The 24,846-nt window shown below is 41.5% G+C and overlaps 2 protein-coding genes across 3 annotated transcripts; one reads left to right on the top strand and one right to left on the bottom strand.

Annotated features, from left to right (window-relative positions):
• The first annotated feature begins 459 nt into the window (after positions 1–459).
• On the top strand, positions 460–9,690 carry MED4 (mediator complex subunit 4). 2 transcript variants are annotated; one of them, XM_026054954.1, is made up of 7 exons: positions 460–622; positions 3,019–3,085; positions 3,433–3,603; positions 3,962–4,019; positions 5,015–5,101; positions 5,832–5,963; positions 8,923–9,690. In XM_026054954.1, the coding sequence occupies exons 1-7, from the start codon at positions 534–536 to the stop codon at positions 9,093–9,095; spliced, it is 777 nt and encodes a 258-aa protein (XP_025910739.1). In that variant the 5' UTR covers positions 460–533; the 3' UTR covers positions 9,096–9,690. The 2 variants fall into 2 exon arrangements, with proteins under 2 accessions (XP_025910739.1, XP_025910740.1); XM_026054955.1 differs by lacking the exons at positions 460–622; positions 3,019–3,085 and adding an exon at positions 857–1,044.
• A 2,233-nt stretch (positions 9,691–11,923) lies between these two features.
• NUDT15 (nudix hydrolase 15) lies at positions 11,924–22,444 on the bottom strand. The gene is made up of 6 exons (XM_026054949.1): positions 22,349–22,444; positions 21,266–21,424; positions 15,806–15,902; positions 15,496–15,688; positions 15,205–15,395; positions 11,924–14,119 (listed from the first exon to the last, which is right to left on the bottom strand). The coding sequence occupies exons 1-6, from the start codon at positions 22,442–22,444 to the stop codon at positions 13,974–13,976; spliced, it is 882 nt and encodes a 293-aa protein (XP_025910734.1). The 3' UTR covers positions 11,924–13,973.
• Positions 22,445–24,846: the final 2,402 nt, after the last annotated feature.

Genomic DNA, 24,846 nt, shown 5'->3' with positions numbered 1-24,846 from the left:
CACAGAGTTAAAAAAGTTATGACGTTGCTCAATCGCAAGCCCTCCCTCTGAGTTTGTTTTCCGTGTCCGTAGGGTACATCTGCATCACATTTGGGCGGCTCTTCCGTGAAAACCCGGGGACTGGGGGCGCATTAAAAGCAACAAGCACTGACCCTTGAGGAACAAGCCAGCTCCAGGAGGGGGCGTTTACAAACACGCCCGTGAGCTCCCTTCCCACACGCCCTCCTCGGCCTCCCGCCCCTTCCTCCCCCCGGGGGCCGCGGCGCCGCGGCCCCGGCGCCCCCTCCCGCCTCGCTTCACGGGAGCCGTTACTCGCCCCGCCCCGCCGCGCGCGCGCCGGGGGGAGGGGAAGGAGCCGCCCTCCCCCCTTCCCGGTGTGCGCATGCGCTGCCCGCCGGCCGAGGGGCGCTGCCGCCGGCAGGGCGGCTGCAGCGCGCACCTCCGCCGTGGGGGGCGCTGCCGCCTGGGCAGCGGGGCCTAGCGCCGCTGTCTCCGGGAGCCGGTTCTCGCTCGGGTCCGCGCCCGGGGTCACGATGGCGGCGGCGACCGGGGGAGGCGGGGAGCGTAGCAGCACCCGGGACCGGCTCCTGGCGGCGCTGGAGGATCTCGAGCTCCTGGCCAGGTACCGCGCCCGGCGAGACGGCGCCAGGGTGCTCGGCGCTGTACGGGCGCGGCGCCGCGGCGGGGTGAGGGCCCGCAGCGGGGAGGCCAGCGCGGCCCCGGCGGGGTGGTAGGGGGCCGGGCGCGGGTCAGGGCGCTCCCCTGTCCCCGCCCGCAGGCCGGTGCTCGGCAGCGGGCTCCGTGCTGCTGCCGCCGCCGAGCCCGGGCCCGCGCCCGCACCCGTATCCGCACCCTTACCCGCACCCGCACCCGAGCCCGAGCGGAGCCGCGCCGGGGATGCTTCAGAGCGGAGCGGGCAGCTTCCTCGTTCCCCCACCTTCCGGCCTTTCGTGGCTGTCACCGGCGTTTCCTGCTGCGAGCGCCCCCGCCAAGAAAAGGTTTTAGGCGTTTCATTATTCGCCGAAAACTGTGCTTATGTTAGAGGTTTGTATATGGTGTTGCATGACTTAAGCCGTCTGGTCGTTGCCTGTTAAACTCTGTCCAGGTGGGCTGTAAAGCTTGTCCGTGGAGTGATGCAAAGCTCGGGTCTGGAGCCCAAGCTTGCGGCTGGACTGCCACTCCCCAGGCAAGCTGTCCACCATGTTACGGAGTCACAGCTGGCAGTGCAGGGAAGCTGGTTGCTGATTATCCTCTTCCTCTCGAGGAGAGCAAGAGCTTGGGAAAACTTTAGCAGAGGGAGCAGCCTAAATTGTTTTTGTGTCTGGTTTGCTCTTTCTGATTACCGCAGGTAGGACAAGGACAATATACCAGTCAGTTGCCCTTCTTGTTTCTAGTTAGGTTTTATTTTCAGTTTTAGATTTTGTTGTGGCTTTTGGGTTGCTGGAACTGGGGAGAATGTCCTGTGTTTTAGGTTAAAAAAAAAAAAAAAAGCTTTGCTCTTTATCTAAATGTTTATTGATTTTGGGGCTAATATTCCATCATAATGAATCCAGAGCATCCCTCAGCAATATTTTTGTGAATCTTCCTGTTGATCAGCAAAGTRTCGAAGCACCATGACACTAGGTCTTTCACGGTCATGATATTGGCTTGGTGGTAGGGGCAAAGATGTGTGCCTAATCTATAGCCCATGTATATGTGTGTGTGTATACATATATATATATGAGAATCTACATCTGTGCATTACCAAGCTAACACAGGACAGAATTACAAACATCCATGACATCAGCCTTGATGGTGTCAGTTTGCCTACTTGCACCAGATTTTATTTGCTACTGATCACTGTTGGTCAAGTGTGATAATCCTTATGAGAGTGAAAATCACAGGCTTCATTATTCTCTAATTGCGATGCTATTTGCTTGGGTGCTGCTTGGACACAGAACAGGAAGATGATCCTATTTAGCTCTATAAAACTCTATTTAGAGCTTTAAGTGTTGGTGAAGGGGTTGTTCAGACTTTCAGAAAAGTACTTGTTGTCATTTTAAGGCTCTGGCCCCACTACTGTATTAGTTGTACATCCCTCTTGAGCTGCTGACGCTGGACGAAGCAGAGAATCAGCGTTGCTCCAAGGAGCCAGCTTCAGATAAAGTTACGTGTRCACAGCATTGAACTTCAGTCCATACCCTTAGAAGCCACATTTACATTTGCCACATTTACACCATTTACACCAAGTAATGTGTAAAATGTGTAAGAAGTTACACCTTTTGCATCATGGCTTTATCGTTTAGTGAGTCCCCTTAGAGGTTACTGACAGTTTTTCATAATGGTGGCAAAGTAAATGGGTATACAGAGGCACAATCGAGATTTGTTTGAGATGCCCTTCTAACCTGGTCCCAAAATATTATTAGTTTCTTGATATTTTTGTGTATATTTGATATACAGCTGATATACCATTGTGGGGATACTTGTTTTTATAATAATAATAGTTTTACAACAAACTCTTTAGATATTTGAAAGCATAGGCTTAATTGCTCTAAACCCAAGTGTGGAACTTGCTCTGTTGTAAAAATGGAAGAAAACTAGAGAAGTAAAATAATGATAACAACTTATAGTTTCATGCTCTCTTGCGATAAACAAAGGTGATAAAACTAGAGCATGAATGTATTTCAGTGTCTTTTTTCTTCTCTCAGCTTCTGCTTATGTCTTATTCAGTTTGGCAAGAACTTAGCACATTTCTTGAGCACGAATGCACATGAGCGCTTTGTGAGCTCAAAGGAGAAAAAATACTTCTGTGAATAGTCTCATGATTRGAGCATGTTTTTTTTTTCTTTCTAAGTTGAGAAATTTCTGACACAACTATACTACAAAACTGTAAAATATTCAAGTATGTGAATACTTTTGTAAGGGTGTCGGTACTCTGAAAATTTTGGGATGACTTAGTCTGATTTGTAAATAGCCTAGAAAAAAATAGCACAGAAAAAAATTGCATAGAAAATTGTATAAACGTAATTTTCCTTTCAGAGAACTAATTGAAATTTTGGCGATTTCAAGAAACCAGAAGCTTCCACAACCAGGAGAAGAGAGCCAGGTGAACTGACTCTCTTAACTATATATTTTTTGTATACTTAAGTGCTCTGCTTTGCTACTTTCTTTTTTTCTCACTTGTCCCTGTGTGTACTTAGACTAATAATGATGATGAGTTTTTGACCACACTAAAATGATATTCCTGGTCCTTGTGGTGTTTTTTTTTCTTTGTTTGTTTTGTTTACTGCATGCTTCATAGGTTGTTTCTGCAAACAGAGCAAGAGGTTTGTTTCATTTTGCATGCAAACTGAAATACTCATGTATATGTCAGTTGTTCTTCCTTGCTGCATGATTGTGGGTATGCTGTTACTATAGCTAAATTAAAAGTTCTATGAAACTCTTGTCTGACAGATCCTGGAGCTGCTGATTCAGAGAGATGGAGAGTTTCAAGAGCTAATGAAGCTGGCAGTTGATCAGGGAAAAATCCATCATGAAATGCAACTTTTAGAAAAGGTAGTAGAAAAGAGGGATAGTGATATTCAGCAGCTGCAGAAACAACTAAAAGAAGCAGAGCACATACTGGTAAGTTCATAAGTGATGTGCTTGCTTTTGAGCACCTACTTGTGAAAAAGGTCGTTCTGGAGAAAGCAGTGTTGTGTTAGTTTGAAAAAAATTAAATATTTAAAATTTCACAATGGCTTAGTGGGGTTTTTCTTTTCAATATTCAAACACTTTTTACTTATCAGGGTATTCAGTTTTGTTTTATAATGTTATTTTTCTTCCAAACGTAGTTTACTTTTGCATATTCTGAAAATGTTCCCTGAGAAGTTTATCTGTTAAAATGCAATTAAATGCAAGGTTCTATTCACAGAACCCTTTTTATGCAGAAGTTTACAAATTAATGATTCATTGGAGGGGTTTTTTTGTCCTTTACAACTAGGCAACAGCTGTTTATCAAGCAAAGGAAAAGCTGAAATCAATTGAAAAGGCAAGAAAAGGTGAGTTTCCTTGGTTGTACATACTACACAAATGCAGTTGTAAGGAAGGTTGCTAGTGAGTTCGTGTTTTCAAAGGGTTTATTTTTTTTAATTCTAAAATCACAGTTTTCGGATGCTTTCTGTGTAAAGACATTTCCATTTCATTATGAACCTGTAAGCCATTTCATCAGAACAAAGGCTGAATGCATGTTTTAGGAATGATTATATATGTAGCAAACATATCTTAATATCCAATGTCTCCAGGCTCTTCTCGCACTGGTAATAGTGTATCTGATTACCTGAGTGTCTCACCAAAGGCAGTTGTCTCAGTAGGCCTGCTGACTAAAGGGAGAGTATGTTTGTGTGCCTGTACAATAACATTGTATATGGAAGACCGACTAGCTGGTGACGCTGGTTTGTATTTGTAGTAATTACTGCTACTCTGTGGCACTTGCCAAGCTAAGTGGGTTAGTGGGTTAGTTTTTTTTTTTTTTTTTTAGTGGGGATGCACTTTATTCGTGTTCAATATAGTATCTTTTATTGTTTTATCATAACTTCATCTAAAGCATTAAGGTATTTCACAAAGATTGTATCACTTGCAATGAAGCTACATATGTAGTAGAGAAGGGTTGCTACATGTGTGCTCAACAACTACTACAAAAAGAGAAGTTTCAGATATGTGTGCTAGGGCAAATTCTACAGTGAAGCAGGTGCTGAAGTTTTCTTATAGATTGTGCTTGTGAAGTATGCTGCTTAAGAGATTGGCTTGTGTATTTTACAAGGTTGAACAACTGCTGACATCGAAGGTATATGGAGTTCATGGCTGTAGAGCCAGTTCACTGCAAAGCTTGTCCTTGTAGAGTCCCAGAATCCTCTAAGCAGTCAATGCATTTGGAACGTGCCCCTTATGTCTGACAAAATGACGTTTCCAATCTTTGACAAAGCACCCAATAATCTGAAATAATTGAATGACGTAATCTCTTGAGAATCTAGTAACTTTCCTTCACTTGTTTCAGGTGCCATTTCCTCTGAAGAAATAATTAAATATGCCCATAGGATCAGTGCTAGCAATGCTGTTTGTGCCCCTCTGACATGGGTACCAGGTAACTATCATGTTTATGACTTTTTTTTTTTTTTTTGTAACGAAGTGTGGCCAGTATCTGGACTTAAAATGCTCTTATGTAATGAAAAACATCTTATTGGGTTTATTAGGGGCATATATTGTTTTCAGGTGCCGTACCTGCAAACATATCTCCAGCAAAACTGGATATCCAAAGTCCTGTAGACTCGTAGCCTTAAAGGGCTACGAAAATGCAGGCTTTCATTAACTGACTGGCATTCTCTGCTGTTCTTTGCTTGCTTTTTTCCTGTATGTTGAATATAAGCTAGAACCAAGAATGTTAAAGACTTTTTCTGTATGCCTGATTGTGTCCCCCCTTCATGTATTCTTTTCAGAGGAAGTTAGTAATCAATGGAGTCAGAAGTAGGGATTTCATTATGCCGGACCCCAATTTTGGGAATTGTCCCGCTTATCCAGATGAGATTGTGTTCCTTCCAATTCCTGCCTTTGCTGTTTAGCTGTGAAGTATCAGGGAGAGCAAAGAGATCTTCTAAACATGAATTTCTTAAGTACTTCTTCTGAAAAATGTGAATGAACAAGGACAGTCTAAATGAAGGACACAGACTTGGATTTTTAATGGAACATGTGTGATGCTCATTGCTGATGCAAAAAAATATGAATAGCTCTTTTTTTAGTCAGTAAACTAAGCACTGAAGAAGAAGGTAATATCTGCAAGACAATTGTTAATTATTGAAAAATAATTCCTTTTTAAGGGGACCCACGAAGGCCATATCCTACCGATCTGGAAATGAGGAGTGGCCTCTTGGGTCAGATGAACAACCCATCCACCAATGGAGTTAATGGACACTTACCAGGGGATGCACTTGCAGCGGGCAGACTGCCAGGTAAGGGAATCTCAGCTGTGTGTTGCTTTTCTTTATTCATTGTATAATCATAGCAGTTATAAGTGTTCCTTAGCAATGGCAAAGCAGAGTTAAAATAATGAAAATTATGGCTAACATTGTCCCCTAGCAGTGACGAACTAGTAAATGAAGTAATCGTTAGAAATCACATCATTCTATTTTATTTCATGCTAAGTCATACTGCAGAACCTAGCCCATAAGTCAATATAAACAAAAATCACTTTAGTTACCCTTCAGGTCATTTGTTTTAAATTGCTCTAAATTAAGTGATATCAAATCATATTAAAAAGAAGCATTTCCATGGCAAACTTTCTTGCAGTGACAACAGAAAGTACAGAATTGTGAAAGATGTATTCAGAAGAGGTTGTTGTTCTCCCTACCTCCCTTTAAGTCTGTACTCTGTAAAGCCAGATTGGTTGGAAGTTCCAGATTGAAAAGACATTGACAAGGACAGCTGATGAGGTAGTGCCTTGAGTGTAGGAATGAAGGTTAAATCCCTAATTGATTAATGAAATGGACACTTCCCTTGACTTTAATGGGATTCATTCATTCACGCTAAAATATAATTTAGCAGTAAATTGCAGTAACTGAATGAAGAATTCAGTGGATTAGTTGTGTGTCTGGGCAGCTTTAATCATATCGGGGTAGACTAAAATATGGCAAAATTCTTAGTTTGGATTTGGAGAAGAACTGTAACAATTCTTACCTGTCTGTTTAGCCACTTGCAGTAGTTACAAAAAGCTTGTTTTTCAAAAATTACACTGAACTTATTAAAAGCTTTATTGCAAGTGCATTTAAAAAAAAAAGGGTCTCCAGTCATACATCTAATCCTAATGTCATCTCTTGAAAAGTCAATCAAAGTTCTGTGCCATCTCCCTTTCTGAAATTCTGGCCCTGGATAAAATGGAGAAACCAGTGTGAGGTACTTCCAAAATAGGATTGAGTCAGTGAGCTGAATAGAAGGGGTGGAAGTCTGAAAACTGCCCACAGCAACGCAGGAGGGAAGTGCTGAGGATGGGTCCGTATGTCTTTCTGTTGTTATGAAATCTTATCAGAGATGTTAAGGTAATCTCTTCTTCTTGTAGCATAGTGGAGTTTGAGCATTTGCCTAAGGCTTGGGAGAGTGGATTCAGGGCAGTTCCTCTGCCTTAGAGGATTTACACTTGCTCCTTTCACTTTGGAATGTTGTCTCTGTAAGAACTGAAAGCTCACTGCTTAGGGTTTTTCCTAGAGGCTGGAAAATGTGGGATTTAAACTCTTAAAGCAAAGGAGTTAGTTGAACCTGGGTTCCCTATGTCAGATCCTCTAATTACTAGACTGATAGGTTAAGAGGGAAACATCACAACTTCATTTAAAAGAAAGTAGAGGCTGCCATGGCATTTTATTTAGGGATCCTGAATCTGTTGGTATGTGGCAGACACATCCTGAGAATGCTTATTTTGAGATCTAGTCCTTTTAGAGATTTCCACAGAGAAATGTCTAGTTACTGAGTCCTTGTTGAGTCTAACTGTGAGCCAGCCACTGGGCTGCTTGATGAAAAGCTGAGGCTTTTCAGTACATTCTCACTCCGGTTTAATAATGCAATGATTGAAATGTTGAAGCATGGCCACAGGATCTAAAACACGGTTTACACACTCAGCTGGTTCAAGTAGAATTAGGTAACTTTACCTCAGCGGGAATAAAACCACCCAGTGCTATTCTTGGTCTTCCCAAAGCAGGCATGAAACTGGCATAAAGGCTGAATTGTGTCCTTGAGTCTGCTGGTGGGTCAGATTTGTACAGCTAGATAATGCAGTAATGTACAGTAATACAGCATTCAGTATTAGGGGGCTGGGGCTGTGGTTCCACACATGGAGTCTCAGGTGTGTGGAGACTTAATGATCAAAAGCTGTTGTGTGTGTGGAGTCTGGGTGCTTCTGAGTCAGGCAGCAGCTGAGTGAACTACATCTACCCTATATGATCCCCCCCCACCCTGGCAGTGCCCTTCCTTTCTGCCCTCAATGTCCCATGTGGGTGGGTTTTTGTTAAGTTCAGACTCTTGTCTAGTTATTTTTAATTCTTGCTGTAAGCAGGGGGTAGCTGGTTTCTTCTATGGATGGACTGTAGCCACAGTGACTGGTAATAAGAGGGAAGGATCTGAAGCACAGCAGTAGGACCATAGTTTAGAAAGAAGGGAGCAGAAATGGCAACATATATACACATTGTGGCTCTGAAGTGGGAGGTGTTTTGGGGGCAAGGAAGGGAGGGACAGGGAAGTGTTGGGAGGGCTGAGGGGTTTCCAGTAGGTTGGTGGGGAGATACAGGATGGAAGGGCTTTGGATGTAGGAGACTGGAAGAAATGAGGGGACCACTGAAGCTGGCCTAGCTGGGGCACTGCAGGGCATTTCCCTCCCTCTCAAGTATCTCTGACTGGGACCCTGGTCTTGTGGTAAGACTGTCTTTTGCACTTGGTGCACTGTGCTTGCTGTTGGAAGTATGATAACCAAGATGTTTCAGCCAAATTCAGACAAGACCTTTAAGTTTGAATTTCTATGTCCTACCTTAACTATTACTTTATTTTTTTCATCTAATGTTTTTATCTGTTTTTGCATACTGACAGAAGGTGACCATTTTCACTACTGTCTGTGGTTGTGAAAGTTAGTCAGTTCAAACTGTGCTTTGAAGATGAAAATCTCGGTATGAGTATATACTGTTTTGAAGTGGAGCGATGAGAGATTAAGAACCACGTATATTATTGGGCCTCTGGCAGAAGAGACTTTTACAGTGATGGAATGGCTCCGTTATGAGATGTTTTTCAGCTGTTACTTCAGGGTTCCAGCTGTCCAAAACTCAGTGAGGATTTTACGATTTGTTTTCCTTGTAAACTGGAGATCTGTTTGAGCAGTCCCATTGAATTTGTGAGTATAAAAAGCTGATACTTCATTATACCCCTTTTTTCCAGATGTGCTTGCTCCTCAGTATCCTTGGCAGTCAAGTGATATGTCAATGAACATGCTACCTCCTAATCATAGTAATGACTTTATGTTGGAGCCTCCAGGACACAATAAAGAGAATGAAGATGATGTAGAAGTTATGTCAACAGACTCCTCAAGCAGCAGCAGTGATTCAGACTAGGTACAAGAGGGACAGTATCCCTAGTAGACCTTTCCTGTGGTGAAGGCAGGTTGGATGCTGTTCGTCACAAACTGCAGTACCCACTTGTTATGCTGGTGGCCCTATGTAGGGAGAAGATACAGCTGGCTCAGAAATAGGGTGACTAATTTAAAACCATGGACTTTGTTTTAGATTTTTTTTTTTCCATTAGATGCTCAAGCAAAATGACTGGGAGCTTTCTGCTGGAGGAGAGATGTCAAATTTCCAGTGATTATGTAAATGTGTGAGTGTGTATGTTTGCAAGAGACCTCTGTGTGTGTATGTGTGTATATATATATATATATATATATTTACTATACATTAGATGACAAAAGTTCCTGGGAAAAAAGGTGTAAGGGGAATCCCCTTGTATGTTTGTTTAGTAACTTTACTCTTTTGATGATAGCCTTTTCTATGGCACAGAAATGAGGCATGATATTTGTAATTTTAATATTTTTTTGTTACTGCCTAAATCCATGTTCTTGATCATCTTGTGTGTTCTGAGAACAAAAATATGGCAATAAGGTGTAATAAAAATGTTTGTAATTATTGTAATATATAATAAATGATTTGTCATAAATAAACTCAGCTTTGTGTAACTTTACATTTCAGTTTGCAAACTTAAATCTTAGATGAGTTGTTGTGTAACTTCATTACTCACCACATTTTATCCCAGTATGTGATGACCGAGCGAGTTTCAGAAGTTTATACTCCATTTTCCCTTTTCCAAAGTGCTCTGTCAGGATTAGAAGCAGCTGAGCAGTCAGCAACTGAAAGTCAGTCTGTCCTTATAGCAGCTGAGCTTTACTGGATACCTGCACACAATGGTGCAAAGCTTGAGGCAGCGATGTGTAGTGCCTGTTCACAAGACCTCACCCACGCATTGGTCAGGTATCCTGGGACCCTGAAGATGGCACACTTTGGGGCACACTGTGGGTTCAGCTCCTTTCAGTTCAAAGTGTTCACAAGTTCTTTATTCTTGTCATCTACATTTTTTTCAGTTCTTTGAAACTGCTAATTTGTTTACTTAAGCAGTTGCATTTCCTGTCTCAGCTACAAAGTTCTTTCATCTTTCCAAAGATGCTTCCTGTGGCTTTCCTTACCTCATTCTGTTTTGTTTAGGGAGTCATGTGATGACAGCTACTCTTCTATTTTTCTGATTTGATCAGAGGTTACTTAGACTAACTGTTGCTTGTGCCAATTACAGGTTCCTGCAACTAGGTTTCCTGATCAGAACTCTCTCTGCTTTTCCATCTTGTAGAAGTTCTTCTTCATTTGCTCAGACAATCCTTCAAATACAGATGTCAGTATTCAGCCTGTAACACTACCACACATGACCAACATGTGTGCAAGTCCTGTAGGGATGTAGAAATGAAAAGGACCTCTGCAATCATGTTGAATCACACAATATTAGGTAGTGAATTTTGTTTTAAGAGGGAGCTGGGTAACTTGTTTGTGTCTCAGCTATTCCTTTTTGAAGTATGTTTAGAATGCTGTCCTTAAGATTTCATCTTTCTACTTTGCAGTGTAAAGCAATTCATATATATATTTTTTGACTTTGTGCCAATGTTATCTTTTCCTTTTTGGTGTTTACCCTAAATGTCTTTATAGAGCAACTGTATTTCCCCTTTAATTCTATGTTAGTCCAAATGAGCCTGGCCTCTCAGCCAACCATTCTAGTTAGCTTTGCCTACCCTGTTCTAGTTCACATTTTCTTAAACATGAACAATCAGCATCATACACAATATTGCAAACTGCAGTTTCTTAATGCTTTGTACCATGGCATTAGTATTTTCTTCCCGAAAAGCCCATTTCTTGACACATCTTATGACACAGCCACAGCTCACTACTCTCTTTAACCTTCTCATTTTTAAGTACAGGTTTTTCTTGGAATGAAATCAGAATAGAAATAATTAGTACTCTTTGAAAAATGTAATGTTCAGTCAACTGAAAACTCTGATATGACTACATCATTTGACTAATTAAAATATTGTGAAGGTGGGTGATTATTTTCAGACATAAATAAGAATGAACAGAGGCAAGATCTTTGTGAAATGACCACTTTTCTTCCTGCACTGTTTACTAGTCTATTAAAGGATTATATGGAACCAAAATGTTACATCTGAGAAATAGGTTAGAAGAGAGACAGCTCTGCCCACTGTTTGCTTTGCTGCTTTAGCGCATAAAATCAGACTTGGGATATAAGGTGCAGCCCAACTAGTCAGTTTCTTTGCATCAGTGCTCCCAACTATAGGCTGTTCAGCAGTATTTTTCTGTATATATTGCAGTTGTAATGTCATTTTTAGGTGGATTCTACTGTCCATTACAAGCAATTTAGCAAATCACAAAGGTTTAAACATATTCAGTTGCTTAGACGTGTATCTAATGTATTTTCCTATTTAGCAAAAGTACCAAAAATCAAGGTAAATGTAACATTTAGTTGAAATGAACAGGTCTTWACAGCTAAAAACTGCTGAGAACCAAATTTTCTGGAAAAAAAAAAGTAGAAATGCAAGATACATTGAAAACAAGTTATTTAAGTCACAGATTGCTGTTAGCTGATTGCAGTAATGCACTGTAGTCATTTAATCAGTCCACTTAGACTGGATACAATAACCCTGACATATGGAGATACTTTCTGTTCCTAATTTCAGCAACTTCATTTGTGTATTTACAGCAAACAGAATGAATATAGCCAATACATGTAATAAAGTATTTACTGTGTTACAAACCATTTTCCAGTAACTCGTTTTTTCACATCAAGGACTTAGATGCCTTCTAAAATTTAAAATAGCACTAAATCATTTATATATATATATATATATATATTTTTTTTCATTATTCTTTGGGACAGATGGGTTGGACATCTGTCAACTCTCTTCTTACAGCCTCTTTGTTGACAGCTGAGTGGAATATTTTTCGATGTACAAAAAGTTGCTTTGGGGAAGAAAACCTCCACTTTTTGAATAGAAAAATAAGTTTTGTACAGAGATACTGTAGTAAGGTAATATTCAGTGAGGTCTTCCATTTCAAAACTGCTTTTTAGCAGGATCTACTTTTTCACTTCAGAGAAAGAATATCCATCCCACGGGAAGCTGTATGTAGTTAAGAATACTTAAAATTCTAAGTGGGAGGCTTGGTATCAACAGCATTCTTACATCTTGTACCACTCTGCCTGCTTCTCAGCAAAAAAACCCACCTCCATTTAAGAAATTTATGTGCAAAGCAAGCAAGTGCTTTAAACCCTTCAAATTTTTTTTTTTTTTTTTTTTTAGAACTGACAAGTCAATTTGTAATTTCAGACAAATTCAATCTTTCAATATTGTATTTGTGTTTTATTTAAATGAAATTAAAGGGTATCACAGAATGTTTTCTACAGTGTGTGCATATAAAGGAAACAGAAAATGTGTTTTAAAAGCACACTGAAGAGAAGAAAACATGCAATTTTGTGAAATTCTTTGAGTCATAATCCATTCTGATCCTAAAATTCATGGCAGAAGTCCTAATGACTACAGCTGAAAAAGAATCAAATTCAGTTACAAATTCTAGAAAAATGATGAATTGTAAACTCATTGCTTTACATGCATATCTTTGTGTTCTGTGATATCATTCACTACTAATTCAATCATTCAGTCACATCAAACTGAAGATTTAAGAATTCTATCAAATCCTAGTAGCCATAAAGATCATCATCAATCTGTGCAGTGTTGAATGCTGACTACCCTCTTTAGCCAAAAGGTATGATAGTCTGCAGTAGAGCTACACCTGTAAATAAGATTAGTTTGTACAATGTTTCTTTTGTCAGTCTAATAGGACACTGTAGGCACCTCTCCATTAAACTATTAAGAGCTGTAATAACACATGAAGATAAACTGCCAAGATCTGAAACACTTCTGCAGATGAACTTTCAAAATTAAGTTAAAGGAATTCCTATTTCCATTTAACTTATTTTATTAGGTTAGGAACAATATGATACTCTGAAGACAGTGCAATGCAGTTTACAGTAATATTCTTACCATTAACTGTATATTAAGGACACACACTCTCTCCTTAAATGCTTGCCGCTCTACTTATGCTCATGAAAATTGTGTGTACACATTCACTGGAGACAAACGATATAACACAAAATACGACAGCACAAAGAAAGGTAACAGTTCTAATGTAAATGAGGTTGCAAAGAAAGCGTCTGTAACAAAAGCGGGTGGCAGACAGGGTCACAAAATTTTCATTCTGTCCTACAAGCCAGAGCAATCTTTCCATGTTTATAATACACCACTTTTCCAGTATATACTACTGTCTGTAGGAATACGAGGCATTCTCTGGAAAATGTGACTTTTGGTCAGTATGGATGTTGACAGTATCTTAACCGAAGCTATGAGGCCAGGCTAAGTTTAACAATGGGTCCAACACACATAGTTACAGGAAAGCAGCATGATATACAAAATAGCTTTACATAAAAAGCAGGACAGTGGCTTAACAAATCAGTTTCCCTTGGGCCTGATGCTACAACCCTTTCCAACTGAGTAAGCTTCTGTGAGTAGCTCCGTTGACTTCCAAAGGGATGTTCATCTGAAGATTTTTCAGATAAAACAGTATGACTTTTCTATAAAAGAAAACATTAATTGTTTAACAACTAGAAAACATGCTTGTTGTTGAATAGCTATAAAGGAAAGCCCCATCTAGCCCTGGAATGAGAGACAACCATTATGTGAAATAAGGTGAAAGCACTGAAACATTTGGCATTTTTTGATGGGTAATATTTTCACATGGGCAGAGGGAACATGATATATCTTTTTATCTGTTACACTGGAAAGGCAGATCTGTCCATGAAACAGATTGTTATACAACATAAAATTATTTTTATGCTAGTTGGTGACTTCCCGTGTATCCCTTTAGGTGATCAAGATCTTCTGTAAAAGGATTGTAACCTTGTTCTCTTAAACAGCGTAAGGGCCAAAACAGTTGATTTGCTGGAGGAAATTCATCCCATTTAACCCATTCCCAACCTGTAAAAAAGACAAAGTGTAAAAATTAATAATGTACCAATTCTGCCTCTGTAAATCTAGATGAATTGTGCTTGTGCAGAAGTTACCAATAACATGTTCAAACTTTGTTCTGTATGCAGTTAGTCTAAATTTATTACTCTCTTCTCCCCACTGAAAATTACTGTCCTCTAAGATTTGCAGAAGGAATGTACCTGTAACCCTTCTCTACCTGGTTATGTCAAAGTCACGTGGTATTAAATTAAAAAAATTGTGCTCAAGATTAAACTATATATTGAGAAAACTGAGTAAGGAAACAGCTGTGCCCGCAGTTTTCTATGCTGAGAAATTTGAGGAGTAGTATTGATACATCTACCGCATCCATAACAATGCCTCTCACTGTGTTCACAGTATAATGTCTTGCACTGTTAATGAGAAAATCCCATATGAGATCCAAACAGCCTCCTAGAACATGTATACCATTTGGTAAAAAGGTGTTTCTAACATTCAGTGCTTATATTTCCTTTTTTTTAATTCAGCACAAAAAGATGATAGAGGACAATGAGGGGGCAGCTTTAATATTCATAGATGACATATAATATTAATCGTTCACTGCAGAATATATTTGCATTCCTTTTACATACAAAGCTCGGTGAAAACAGGGCAACATTTTTGTTGTGTTTACTGCAGTGTTTTCCCGTTACCTCACAGCAGGTTCCTGCGCCAGGAGGATCAAAACTGCTGAGACAGCTCTGCCTAAGGACTTTGTTCTTCTTGCAGAGACGGAAACACGCACTTCTGAGAGCTCACGGCACCATCCTCGCGTTAGGAGCTCAGGCACTTTGTAACAAGCGTTAACCTTTGGAGCCCTCCCTCCACTACCGCCGACCCCGTTAYAGGAACTCCCTACGCCTGGCTGAAGAGCGGGCTGTAACCGTCGCGGTGCCCGCCCTCCGCAGCCCCATCCCCGCGCTCTGCCGCCACCTCCCGGCTCTCCAAACCTCGCCAGTGCTGCGGGGACGGGGCCCGACCAGCTGACTCTCTCCTTCCCCCCCCCCGGGCCGCCACCGCCCCGAGCGCAACAGCTGCCACGCGCACGCGCGCCTCACCCTCGTTCTTGTCGGGCTCCCGGTTGCGCGGCTCCGCCCCCGGCTCCGCCTCGCCCTTCATGAGCACGGTGACGTAGTGGTAGCGCGCGGCGGGGCACGCCGAGTTCACGGCGGAGGCGAAGCGCACGTTGCGCAGGCGCAGCGCCGCCTCCTCCAGCGCCTCGCGCGCGGCGCACTCCGCCAGGCTCTCCCTGGAGGGGCAAGAGGGGAGGGGCATCGCCGTGTGAGGGGTAGGGGGGGGCGGCCTGCGCCCCGCGCCTCAGGCCCCTGAAGGGCGCCGGCGGCTCCTACCCGAACTCCAGGTGGCCTCCGGGGAGCTGGTAGCTGCCGGGCCCCACCGGGCCTTTCCTCTTGCCCAGGAGGACGCAGCGGGGGTGCTCGGGGCTGGTGACCACCACCCCCACGCCGATCCCGGGCCGCGCCGTGGCGCCCGCCCGCGAGCCCTCTATGGCAACCGTTGGGCGGCCGCGCAGCTCGCCCCGCCCTCCGCGGGCCGGCGGGTGGGGGCGGGGGCGGAGCCGCGGAGCAGCGCGGCTGCGCGGCCGTTTTTGGCGAGGCCGGTGTGCGCGTCACGGTGCTGCGGAGCACGGAAAGCTCGTACCTGTTCCGTCTGCCGAGTAATCCTTCAGGTGGCCTGCGCAGCACTTCCGTTTGGTTCCGCTTTTTTCCAAACTATGGGAAATCAAGGTGCCTTGCCTCTACAGAAAACAAAAACAAAAACCAAAACACAGACACAAGGCGTTGGGGGACTCTGGACCGAGTCTTTAATGCTTCTGCTCTATGGCTGCCTGCAATATAAGCACAACAGCAGTAAATTCTGCAAGAAAATAAAGAACGAGCTCACAAGAGGGAGAAATACCAGCATGTAAAAATGGCTTAATTTTGAATTCCTCTCTGGTTGTTTGCCCCTGCACACTAATGGTCTAGTGAAGTCAACGAGAGTTAAATGCATTTGTGAAAATGAGGGGCACCTAAAACAAACATAAAACAGGTTCAGCCTGATTTCCTTGAGACTGGCCAATTGATCTCCGACTCCAGATTTCATTCATCTTCAGAATTAAAAAGCAACTCCTGTTACATTAGTGCACAGATCATCTCAGATATCACCTAGAAATTGTTTAAAAAAAGAAATCACAACCTTAGTTAAGCAAAAATCAAGAGGCAGAATAACACTTCCTTACTGATAAAATTGAGGAAGCAATGAAGATCTCTGCTAGCAAATTTGTTTTCCTTCATTTTCCCAACTTTTGTGGTCTGGCAGAATAAAAGTGCAGTCACATCTGCATCTGCACTTGTGACATCATCACAACTAATCTAATTACTYGCTGTTTTTCTTCACTCCTCTCTACATTGGTATGTTCTTGTTCCCTTTGAACCAAGTGTGTTATTTTGGCAGAGCATTGCCAGCAGGTCGAGGGAGGTGATCCTTCCCCTCTGCTTAGCACTGGTGAGGCCATATATGGAGTGCTGGGTCCAGTTCTGGACTCCCTGGTACAAGAGAGACATGRAGCTACTGGAGCGCGTCCAGTGAAGGGCTACTGAGATGATTAAGGGACTGGAGCATCTCTCATATGAGGAAGGGCTGAGAGAGCTGGGCCTGTTCAGCCTGGAGAAGAGAAGACTGCATATAAATATCTTAAGGGAGGGTGTCAAGAGGATGGGGYCAGACTCTTTTCAGTGGTACCCAGCAGATAGGACAAGAGACAATGGGCACAACCTGAAACACAGACAATTCCATCTGAACATGAGGAAAAACTTCTTTCCTGTGAGGGTGACAGAGCACTGGAACAGGTTGCCCAGAGAGGTTGTGGAGTCTCCTTTCTCGGTCCTGGGCAGTCTGCCCTAGGTGACCCTGCTTGAGCAGGGGGGTTGGACTAGATGATCTCCAGAGGACCTTTCCAACCTCAACTGTTCTGTGATTCTGTGACTTGCCTGATCTTGCTGATGATAAAGGTCACAGGGGCAAATTGCCTGAAAATTAATAATTTTTGTGGGGTTAGTTTTCTGCGGAGTAGTTGCCTAACTCTCTCAGTATAGAATCAGATGAGTGCCAGTGTTGGCAGGAAGGAAATGTCAGAAGTGCGCATCTGGGAGTACTAGAAGCAAGGCTGCCCTTTGACAGTAGTTGGCTGTTGTATCAGTTTAGCTGTAATGTCAGCCCACACCCTAAATTACTGACGTTAATTAAAAAAAAAATTCTTGGCCAAAGTGCCAAGTTAAGTGACCTTTCATAAACCAAACTAATTAGCACATTCCTTGGTATCTTTCACTACAGCTAGAGTATCTTATTCTCCAGGTTAAACACCAGCTAGTTATATTATTTCTGCATTTACAAGTTAAGATTACAATGATCTTATAAAAATCGTATCAAAGACTCCTTACTCACTAAGCTCATTCTGGTCCAGCTGTTTACTTGATCATCAGCAAAAACATTTCTACTTTCTGTTCAAATGTAAACCATTTTTCTGTTCCTTACACCAAACAGTACAGGTTTGAGCATGGCCCACTTTCTGTTCATATCATTTAAAATACAAAAAGTATTCATATGGTCATTGTGCTTGTTAGGATGGTAGCAGGATGCCCTTTCTCACAAAATTTATTTATCTTCACATATATCTTATCTTTATATGAAGATAATTATGTAAAATATAATTGTAATTACTAAGTGTAAAAACTTTGTTCCTTATTATAAACACCTATAATATTTGCGAGTAGGCTAAGATTTTCCCTTTCCCTCCACCAGCCTCTTGATCACAACCAGGGTATGAAGTACTATGCTTTTGCAGGAGCTTAAGATAATCTTTTTTGTAAGGTTTTGAAATAGACTTTTATACAAATGTCTTTAATTGCTTACTGTGAGGTAAATCATTTCAGAACACTTATCACTTACCATGTTTATGTCTTTAGATTACTCTCAGATGGAAGGGTTTAGTCAAAAGTGAATGAGGAGACATTATAGTTTCACTTCTTATTTGTCTATATAGGTGAACTTACCTATTCTTTTCTTTTATCACTCCACTACTGCTCAGGTTCTATTCTCTTTCATAATCTTTTTGGCAAGTCTAACCTGAACACTGCAAGAAGGTACCCAGAATTTGTCCTTATCCTGACCCTTCCTTTGGTAAAATTCATGTCTGTCCATTGACAGATTCCTGCTGTTAGTTGCCGTTCTTTCTGTGGACATCACAAGTCCCCACTCAGTCCTTTGGCTTCAGGGACTTGCTAAACTGCAAATTTGTGCTGTTCTCGTTCCGAAGGTGAGAGCATATAATTTTGTCTTCATCATTACTTTTTGTAGTGATCAGAATCTATTCACATTTTTCTTAGTTTTCAGGAGTCTTCAGAAACCTTTTTTTTGTTAGGCATCTTTACCTTCTCAAAACGATTAATTTAACTTGTTTTCTGCCCACCCTCCACATGATATGTTTGCTTCTACTGCTCTGAGCTCATGCTCATTTAAAATAGGCTTCATAAGGTTTTTTGAGATCCTCAGGATCAGCTCTAAAATCTTAATGCTTTTGGAAAATGTTTCTGAACACAAGGTGAGAAGGTTAGTTACAGAAAAGCGCAATGATTAGGGCCTACCCTTTCTTAAGGATCAGGAGGGTCATTTGTCACTTTTTTTAGAGAGGTGTTCAAAAGTACGAGAGAGTGTGTTAATAGCAACCAAAGGAAAGGCCAAACTCCATACAGCAGGGAGGTGACCTATCTCCTCCAGCACATTAAACAATTTATTTCACTACTGCCTTTAAAATCTTCCTTTTTCTTCATCTTATGTTTGTTGTCATTAGCATAAAGGATGCTATATGAAAATAAAACATATCTTGTTGACTAAATCTGTTCTAATTAGCTTGTTTTTAGGGCTTATCTACACATATGGGCATGCACTCAGAAGTTTTGCACAGATCAAGAAGTAAATTTAGGCCAACATTTCTGCATGTGATGGAGAACAGACCTCCAATGAAGAAAAGAGATGGAAAAACCCAAGAATTAAAAAGTAAAAATGGACCTTCTACTATAGTAATACAAAGAAAAGCTTGCAAGGCTATGATTTATGTGTTCTTGTAAACATGTTTATTAATATTTCACATGACAAAGTACTTCGGTGAGATAAACAGCTAAATCAGTGTGTTTAATCCAGCATGTGTCCAGGCTGCTATTGAAAAACAGAGGCATACTTTTCAGGCCCAAGTGCTTGTATCTCGTTCCTCTTGCTAGCACTATTGTTGAAGTGGCTGTGCAGTGAACTGGATGAAGGAACTGATTTGGCTGAAAAAAGTTCTTTTTTGGTGAATTTGTCTTCCAGCGTGCAGTGGACAAAACAGGGAGGAGATAGGACAGAGTTAAATCAAACTAAAGATAGCATGATACCAAACCTAACTCAGTAAACCGGGAAAAAAATAGTTTTCATAAGGATCAGTTCCCTGCTATGATTTACAGCTCAGGTGCATGAGTGATTGAGCTGGCACAAGGGAGGAGGTGAGTATGAGCAGCTGGGGACAAGAATGATGGGACTAATAGTGATAGGCCAGATTTATGTTGGATTAAAATGACTATGCAGCCATTCCTTAGGAAGACCACATATACAGATACCTGGTCAGAAAAGCAAATATTGTACAAAAGCTGTTTGAAAAACAACTACACAAACAGAAAACATCTGTCTTTCTGAGAATCTTATGCATGTGGTTCCCTCACTGTGGAATTTACTATGTATTCATGTTCACGTAGCAGAAGTATGTACCAGAAGATGTGAGGATTATTTTWAAATGCTTTATATTGCAAAGCAGGCATTCAGAAGCTGGGTGGAATGTTAAAGCAATGCATTATATCAAAGTTATCACTGCAGACTGACTGACACGTGAGCTTGAAAGATGTGTGAAGTCTTCTTTTGCATTCAAGCAGCGGGTTGTTATTTTGAAACCTAATACAGAAAACTTAAATTTTAGCATTGTTAGCTGTTTCCTCACTTGCCATTTTAGCAGAAACAGCTCAATGTTGATTCCATGGTCTCAACACCTCCTGCTTCCACTAAATTGCCAATTATTTTAACTTTTCAATATTCCTGATGTATTGGAAGGAAATATAACAGCAAAATAACATACATGAAAACACCAGACATATTGGATCATTGTGTTAGCCATTCCCACAATTTTTTTCTTTCCATTGTCTGCTTTGCCTGAAGATGTCACAGTATTTCTAGTCTGTTCCAACTGTATGCTGTGGAAAGCAAGGGATTTGACTGCAAAATTTGAGTCCAGTTAAAGGTAGCTTGCATTTGTGTATGTATCTGACTTTCCCCTAATGTGTATGTGGAATAGGTAATAGAAGTGCTGGCATTCTGAAAGAGTACATGAATGTTACATCCGGTAAAGCATGTAAGCTTTAACTTGCCTATAAAAGTGAATTTTCTTAAGTTACTGCTAATCCCAAAAGGAAGCTATATTAAGAAGTCAGTTATAGGGTCATTTATAGGGATGCAGTCTGCACAGCACATAACAGGAGGAGATGCGAGAAGTCTATTTTAAAATAGCTCAGTTCATGTCTAGGAGTTGCCCTGTGTTTATGGAAATAAATAATCCTTTGCTGTAATATTACAAGTTGATCAAAATCAGTAGCAACAATTAAGAAATGTGGGATATATTGTTATTGTGTTGAAACATAGATAAGCTCTGATCACATATAAATAATAAAATCCTGGAGAACTCTTTTTTTAGGAAATTGATAATATTCTGCTACAATTTTAAATGGATACAATGTGCTTCTCTACCTTTACGTATTACTGTGCAGAGAGCTGACTCTCACCTAAAAAAACAGCTCCAGAACTCCTTTCATTTGGGAGCCGAAGTGAGTCTCCTAGAGACTTCCTTTGCTCTGCTAGTGCACAGTGTTAGGAAGAGAGGCAATGGGGACAAGTTGCAAAAGGGGAAATTCCGGTTAGGTGTTAGGAAAAAAAAATTTCCCCATGAGCGTGGTTGACCACAGGAACAGGTTGTGCCAAGAGGCTGTGGAAGCTCCATCCTCAGAGATACACAGAACTTGACTGCTCACGGCCCTGAGTCACCTGCTCAGAGTTCACCCTGCCTTGAGCAGGGGGTGGCGTGAGGGGAGGAGGAGTGTTTGGAGTCGATGCCTTCAGAGGTCCCTTCCAACCTAAATCATTCTGTGATTCTGTTCTGGCAACAGAGAAGATTTCTTCTGATAAACCATAACCATGTACCCACTATTTGTAAAAGTACAGAAATTCATTGAAAGATTTACAGCTTTTGACTTAGATAATAATTTTACCTTTTAATTTCATTGAAAAAAGAGTAGCTCCTAACACTGACACAAGCAACTCCACTGATCTGAAGATCATTGATCTCCTTAAGGCCAAGAATGGATGACAAAGCTTGTACGATCCCAAAGTCCTGGGTCTGTGAAGTCCTTTGGGATCTCCTGGGATTGACAGTGCTACAGGAATATGTACATGTGTGGATGATTTTTATTTGTTGTGGAGCTACCAGGTGTAGTTGAAGTTGCTTAGTATTTTCTAATTCTTTGGTTTTAGTTTTTGTAAGTTTATGAAACTATAAATATTACTCCCATCAATTTCTAGAATTTCTGCTGTCTGACTCAATTTTTTTGGGGAAGATATCAGCAAACCCAGTTCAATTGTTTGTAAGAGATGAATTGGGGAAATATAACCTGAGCTGGGGGGGAAAAAAAACTTTCTGGAGAAAAAATGAGGTTCAGTGGTCAAAGGATGAAAATCTATTCAAGTTAGTCTCAGTAAATCCCCGTGCTGTTTGTGCACAGAACTTTTCAGAGGCTTACTGTTCTTCTCTAAGGATTTCACCTCACCAGGCATACTGCAGTCCCTCCAGCTTAGACGTACACACTTATTTCTCCTTGGGATGCTCTCAGCTGGAACGGGGAGGTAGTTTTGCCTCACAGCTGAGACGAGGACTAGCTGCCCTTGTCACTTTCAGTACAGGCAGATGAGTTCAAGTCACCTTCAGAAGTGAGTGTTCAGTCAAAAACTGCTCACACAGTAATAAAGCTGGGATGTGGTCCAATAAGCTGTCAGTGACTGCCTCTGAGACACAATGATGGCAAAAGGGTATCTAGTCTCCACACTTCTGGGAGAAAATCCGGGCCTTTTTACCATGGTAGGATGCTGCATGGTCACCTGTAAGACAGGAGCTCTTGTCTCCTTTCTCTGCTGGGCTGTTTTATTGACATCCAGCTTTAGTTTAATCATGTGCCAGAGCCTTTTTCATGAGGATGCCCAGCCTTCTTTATGCTCCTGTGGTCCCTGAGTTAACCATGTAAATATATCTGGAGTAGCAGATGCCACTTTTAAAATTAGGAAAGGTGGTAATTAGGAGAACTTGGTAGTCTACAGCTATCTCCTTCTGTGGGGGTGGTATAACTTCATGACTAAATTTTTGCTTTTTTCCCATCAAGCTTGCTATCTTAAAAACCTGTACAATTGCACTGAAGATATGTATTATACTAATAAGGTTACAAAGCTGTACACTTCACAGTGCACGTTTAATTTGTTCTATTAGTGTATATGGCAGTCCCTACATAAATAGCAACTACTATTGGTAGAGAAGTAGAAGAAAAGAAGGAAGGGTTTACTTGGCTGGGTCACTGGTTAGGTCGTCTGTGGCCTGACTTCCTCTCCAGGCTTTTCCTCTAAACTTGGTCTCTTCCTTTTCCAGACCTGTAAAATGGGATAATGCTAGAGAATTTCTTTGTTATGAAATCTGTGGACAAAATATAGGTGATGGTTCACAGTATCTTCAGTTTGCCCCTGGCCTGTCAGTCAGGGTAATTAGTGGTTTGATGGACCAAGGTTAAAGGTATGGAGAATATTGAATAATGAAAAGAAATAAAAACCTGTCACCTGCACCTGAAACATTTCCACAGACAATCCTTCTATTTAAGAAAGAGTTTCCAAATAACAGAACGGAAAATGTGCAGAAGTTAGCCTACTTATTTTACCTTTGCCTATGCCTTGACCTTACCTTTATTATAAATTTATGTTCTGCATGCTTCTCCACAATCCTGGCTTCACATTAGACTTCAAACAATGTTTTTTCATTACCATTTTGTATTAGATTTTATGAGAGCTGTAAGATTTTCTGCACTGCATAGTTCCTTTTCACAGAACAGAAAATCCTTGCTTTTAATATTGTACTTTAGAAAGGGCCTAGCTGAGCAAAAAAAAAAAAAAAAAAAGTTGATTCCTATAACCTTCACTGACTATCATGAGCTTCTGTACTTTTTTGAGACCTGAATTTTCTTTTTTACACTAGTGTTGGTGATGTGTGACCTTGGGCAACTTACAGGCTGGCAAAGATTGATGGCTTCCCAGCTTCTATAAACCTCCTGTGTGTACTCAATTCCGGGGCACTTGGGGTCAGAATATGAAAGCAGCTGTATTAGCTCAGGACAAAAATCCATCTAGGTCAGTACCTTGTGGTCAAAAGTTTAGAAAATAAAAACAGGCAAGAAAACATGATACAGCTCTTGACTACTCTCCTACCCTCTAACCATTTGTGGTTCAGTGACTTCTCAAGGCAAAGATGGTGTCYGTGTAATCACTAACCCTCTTCTGATTTCTCTTCTTTGAACTTACCAAGACTCCTCTTGAGCCCATGTAAACTTCAATCATTTGCAGGATCTCTGGCAAGGCACTTCATAACTTAACTACACACTGCATGAAGAATCACCTCCTTTTGCTTACTTTGAGCCTTTCACCTACTAGCCTCGCTTGATGTTTCCCGCTTCTTGTATTGGGAGAGATGGTGAGCTGGTGCTTAATGTTCATATTGTCCCCTGTAGACAATTGCACCCGTCCAGACCTCAGACTGCTTACAAATGCCTGTTGCAAGGACAGGTGAAAATGCCAGAATCCTTTTAGGGGAGACGCTGGAGCATCTTCAAGGAAGGACACTGGATTGCTTTTTCTATATGACAGTCATTGTAAGGTGGAATAACTGGAACCTGCTCAGATGGGGATGGAGGTCCCCGTCTGCTGCCCTGCCCTGCCATCTAGGGAGGTTTGCTGCTTGCCAGGGGCTTGCATTCAAGACGCTCTGGAGAGGTTGCTGAGGCTTGTCCTGCCCTTGGACTATTGTCCCCGGCTGCTCTTCCATGTGGGCACCGATACAGCCAGGGAAGACCTGGAAAGTATCAAACATGACTACATGGCTCTGGCGGTAATGGTCAATGGCACGGGGGCCCAGGTCATGTTCTCCTCGATCCTACTGGTGAGGGGGAAAGGCCTAAGGAGGAGGCAACAGATTCTGCAGGTCAACAATTGGTTGCATAGCTGATGTTGACAACAGGATTTCTTATTCTTTCTCAGTTTAGCAAGAAATCTCAGCATTTTAAACTTAGAATAAGAAGGAAGGAATCTATATCTAAATTTTTCTGAGAATTTGGCCAAACATATGGATATCTATCACAATCCTACAATGCATTCACCTTTCCTGAGACTGTACATTCTCCATGGGTGTGGGCCAGGTATTGAACTTGGCTGAGCCTGTGCAAATCTGAGTTGCTTTAACTAGGCTTACTAGGAATTCGCCTGGTTGTAACCCAGATCATCATCTTTTCCTGTTTCTCTAAGGAAGCAAAGAAAAGGTGAAT

This window comes from Apteryx rowi, unplaced genomic scaffold (assembly GCF_003343035.1).
Source record: "Apteryx rowi isolate R43461 unplaced genomic scaffold, aptRow1 scaffold_976, whole genome shotgun sequence".
Lineage (NCBI taxonomy): Eukaryota > Metazoa > Chordata > Aves > Apterygiformes > Apterygidae > Apteryx > Apteryx rowi.
This window is presented reverse-complemented; position numbering and strand designations above follow the sequence as displayed.

Bases quoted from the DNA above. Each gene is read 5' to 3' on its own strand.
- NUDT15 (XM_026054949.1), bottom strand. From the start codon at position 22,444: ATGATTAAACTAAAGCTGGATGTCAATAAAACAGCCCAGCAGAGAAAG. The intron at 15,903-21,265 runs GTGACTCAGGGC...TGTTTTCTGTAG, and splicing joins GCAGGGTGAACTCTGAGCAG to AGGCAAGGCACCTTGATTTC. The intron at 14,120-15,204 runs GTGAGGCGCGCG...TCTTTTTTACAG, and splicing joins GGAGCCCGACAAGAACGAGG to GTTGGGAATGGGTTAAATGG.
- MED4 (XM_026054954.1), top strand. From the start codon at position 534: ATGGCGGCGGCGACCGGGGGAGGCGGGGAGCGTAGCAGCACCCGGGAC. The intron at 3,086-3,432 runs GTGAACTGACTC...CTTGTCTGACAG, and splicing joins AACCAGGAGAAGAGAGCCAG to ATCCTGGAGCTGCTGATTCA. The intron at 5,964-8,922 runs GTAAGGGAATCT...CCTTTTTTCCAG, and splicing joins TGCAGCGGGCAGACTGCCAG to ATGTGCTTGCTCCTCAGTAT.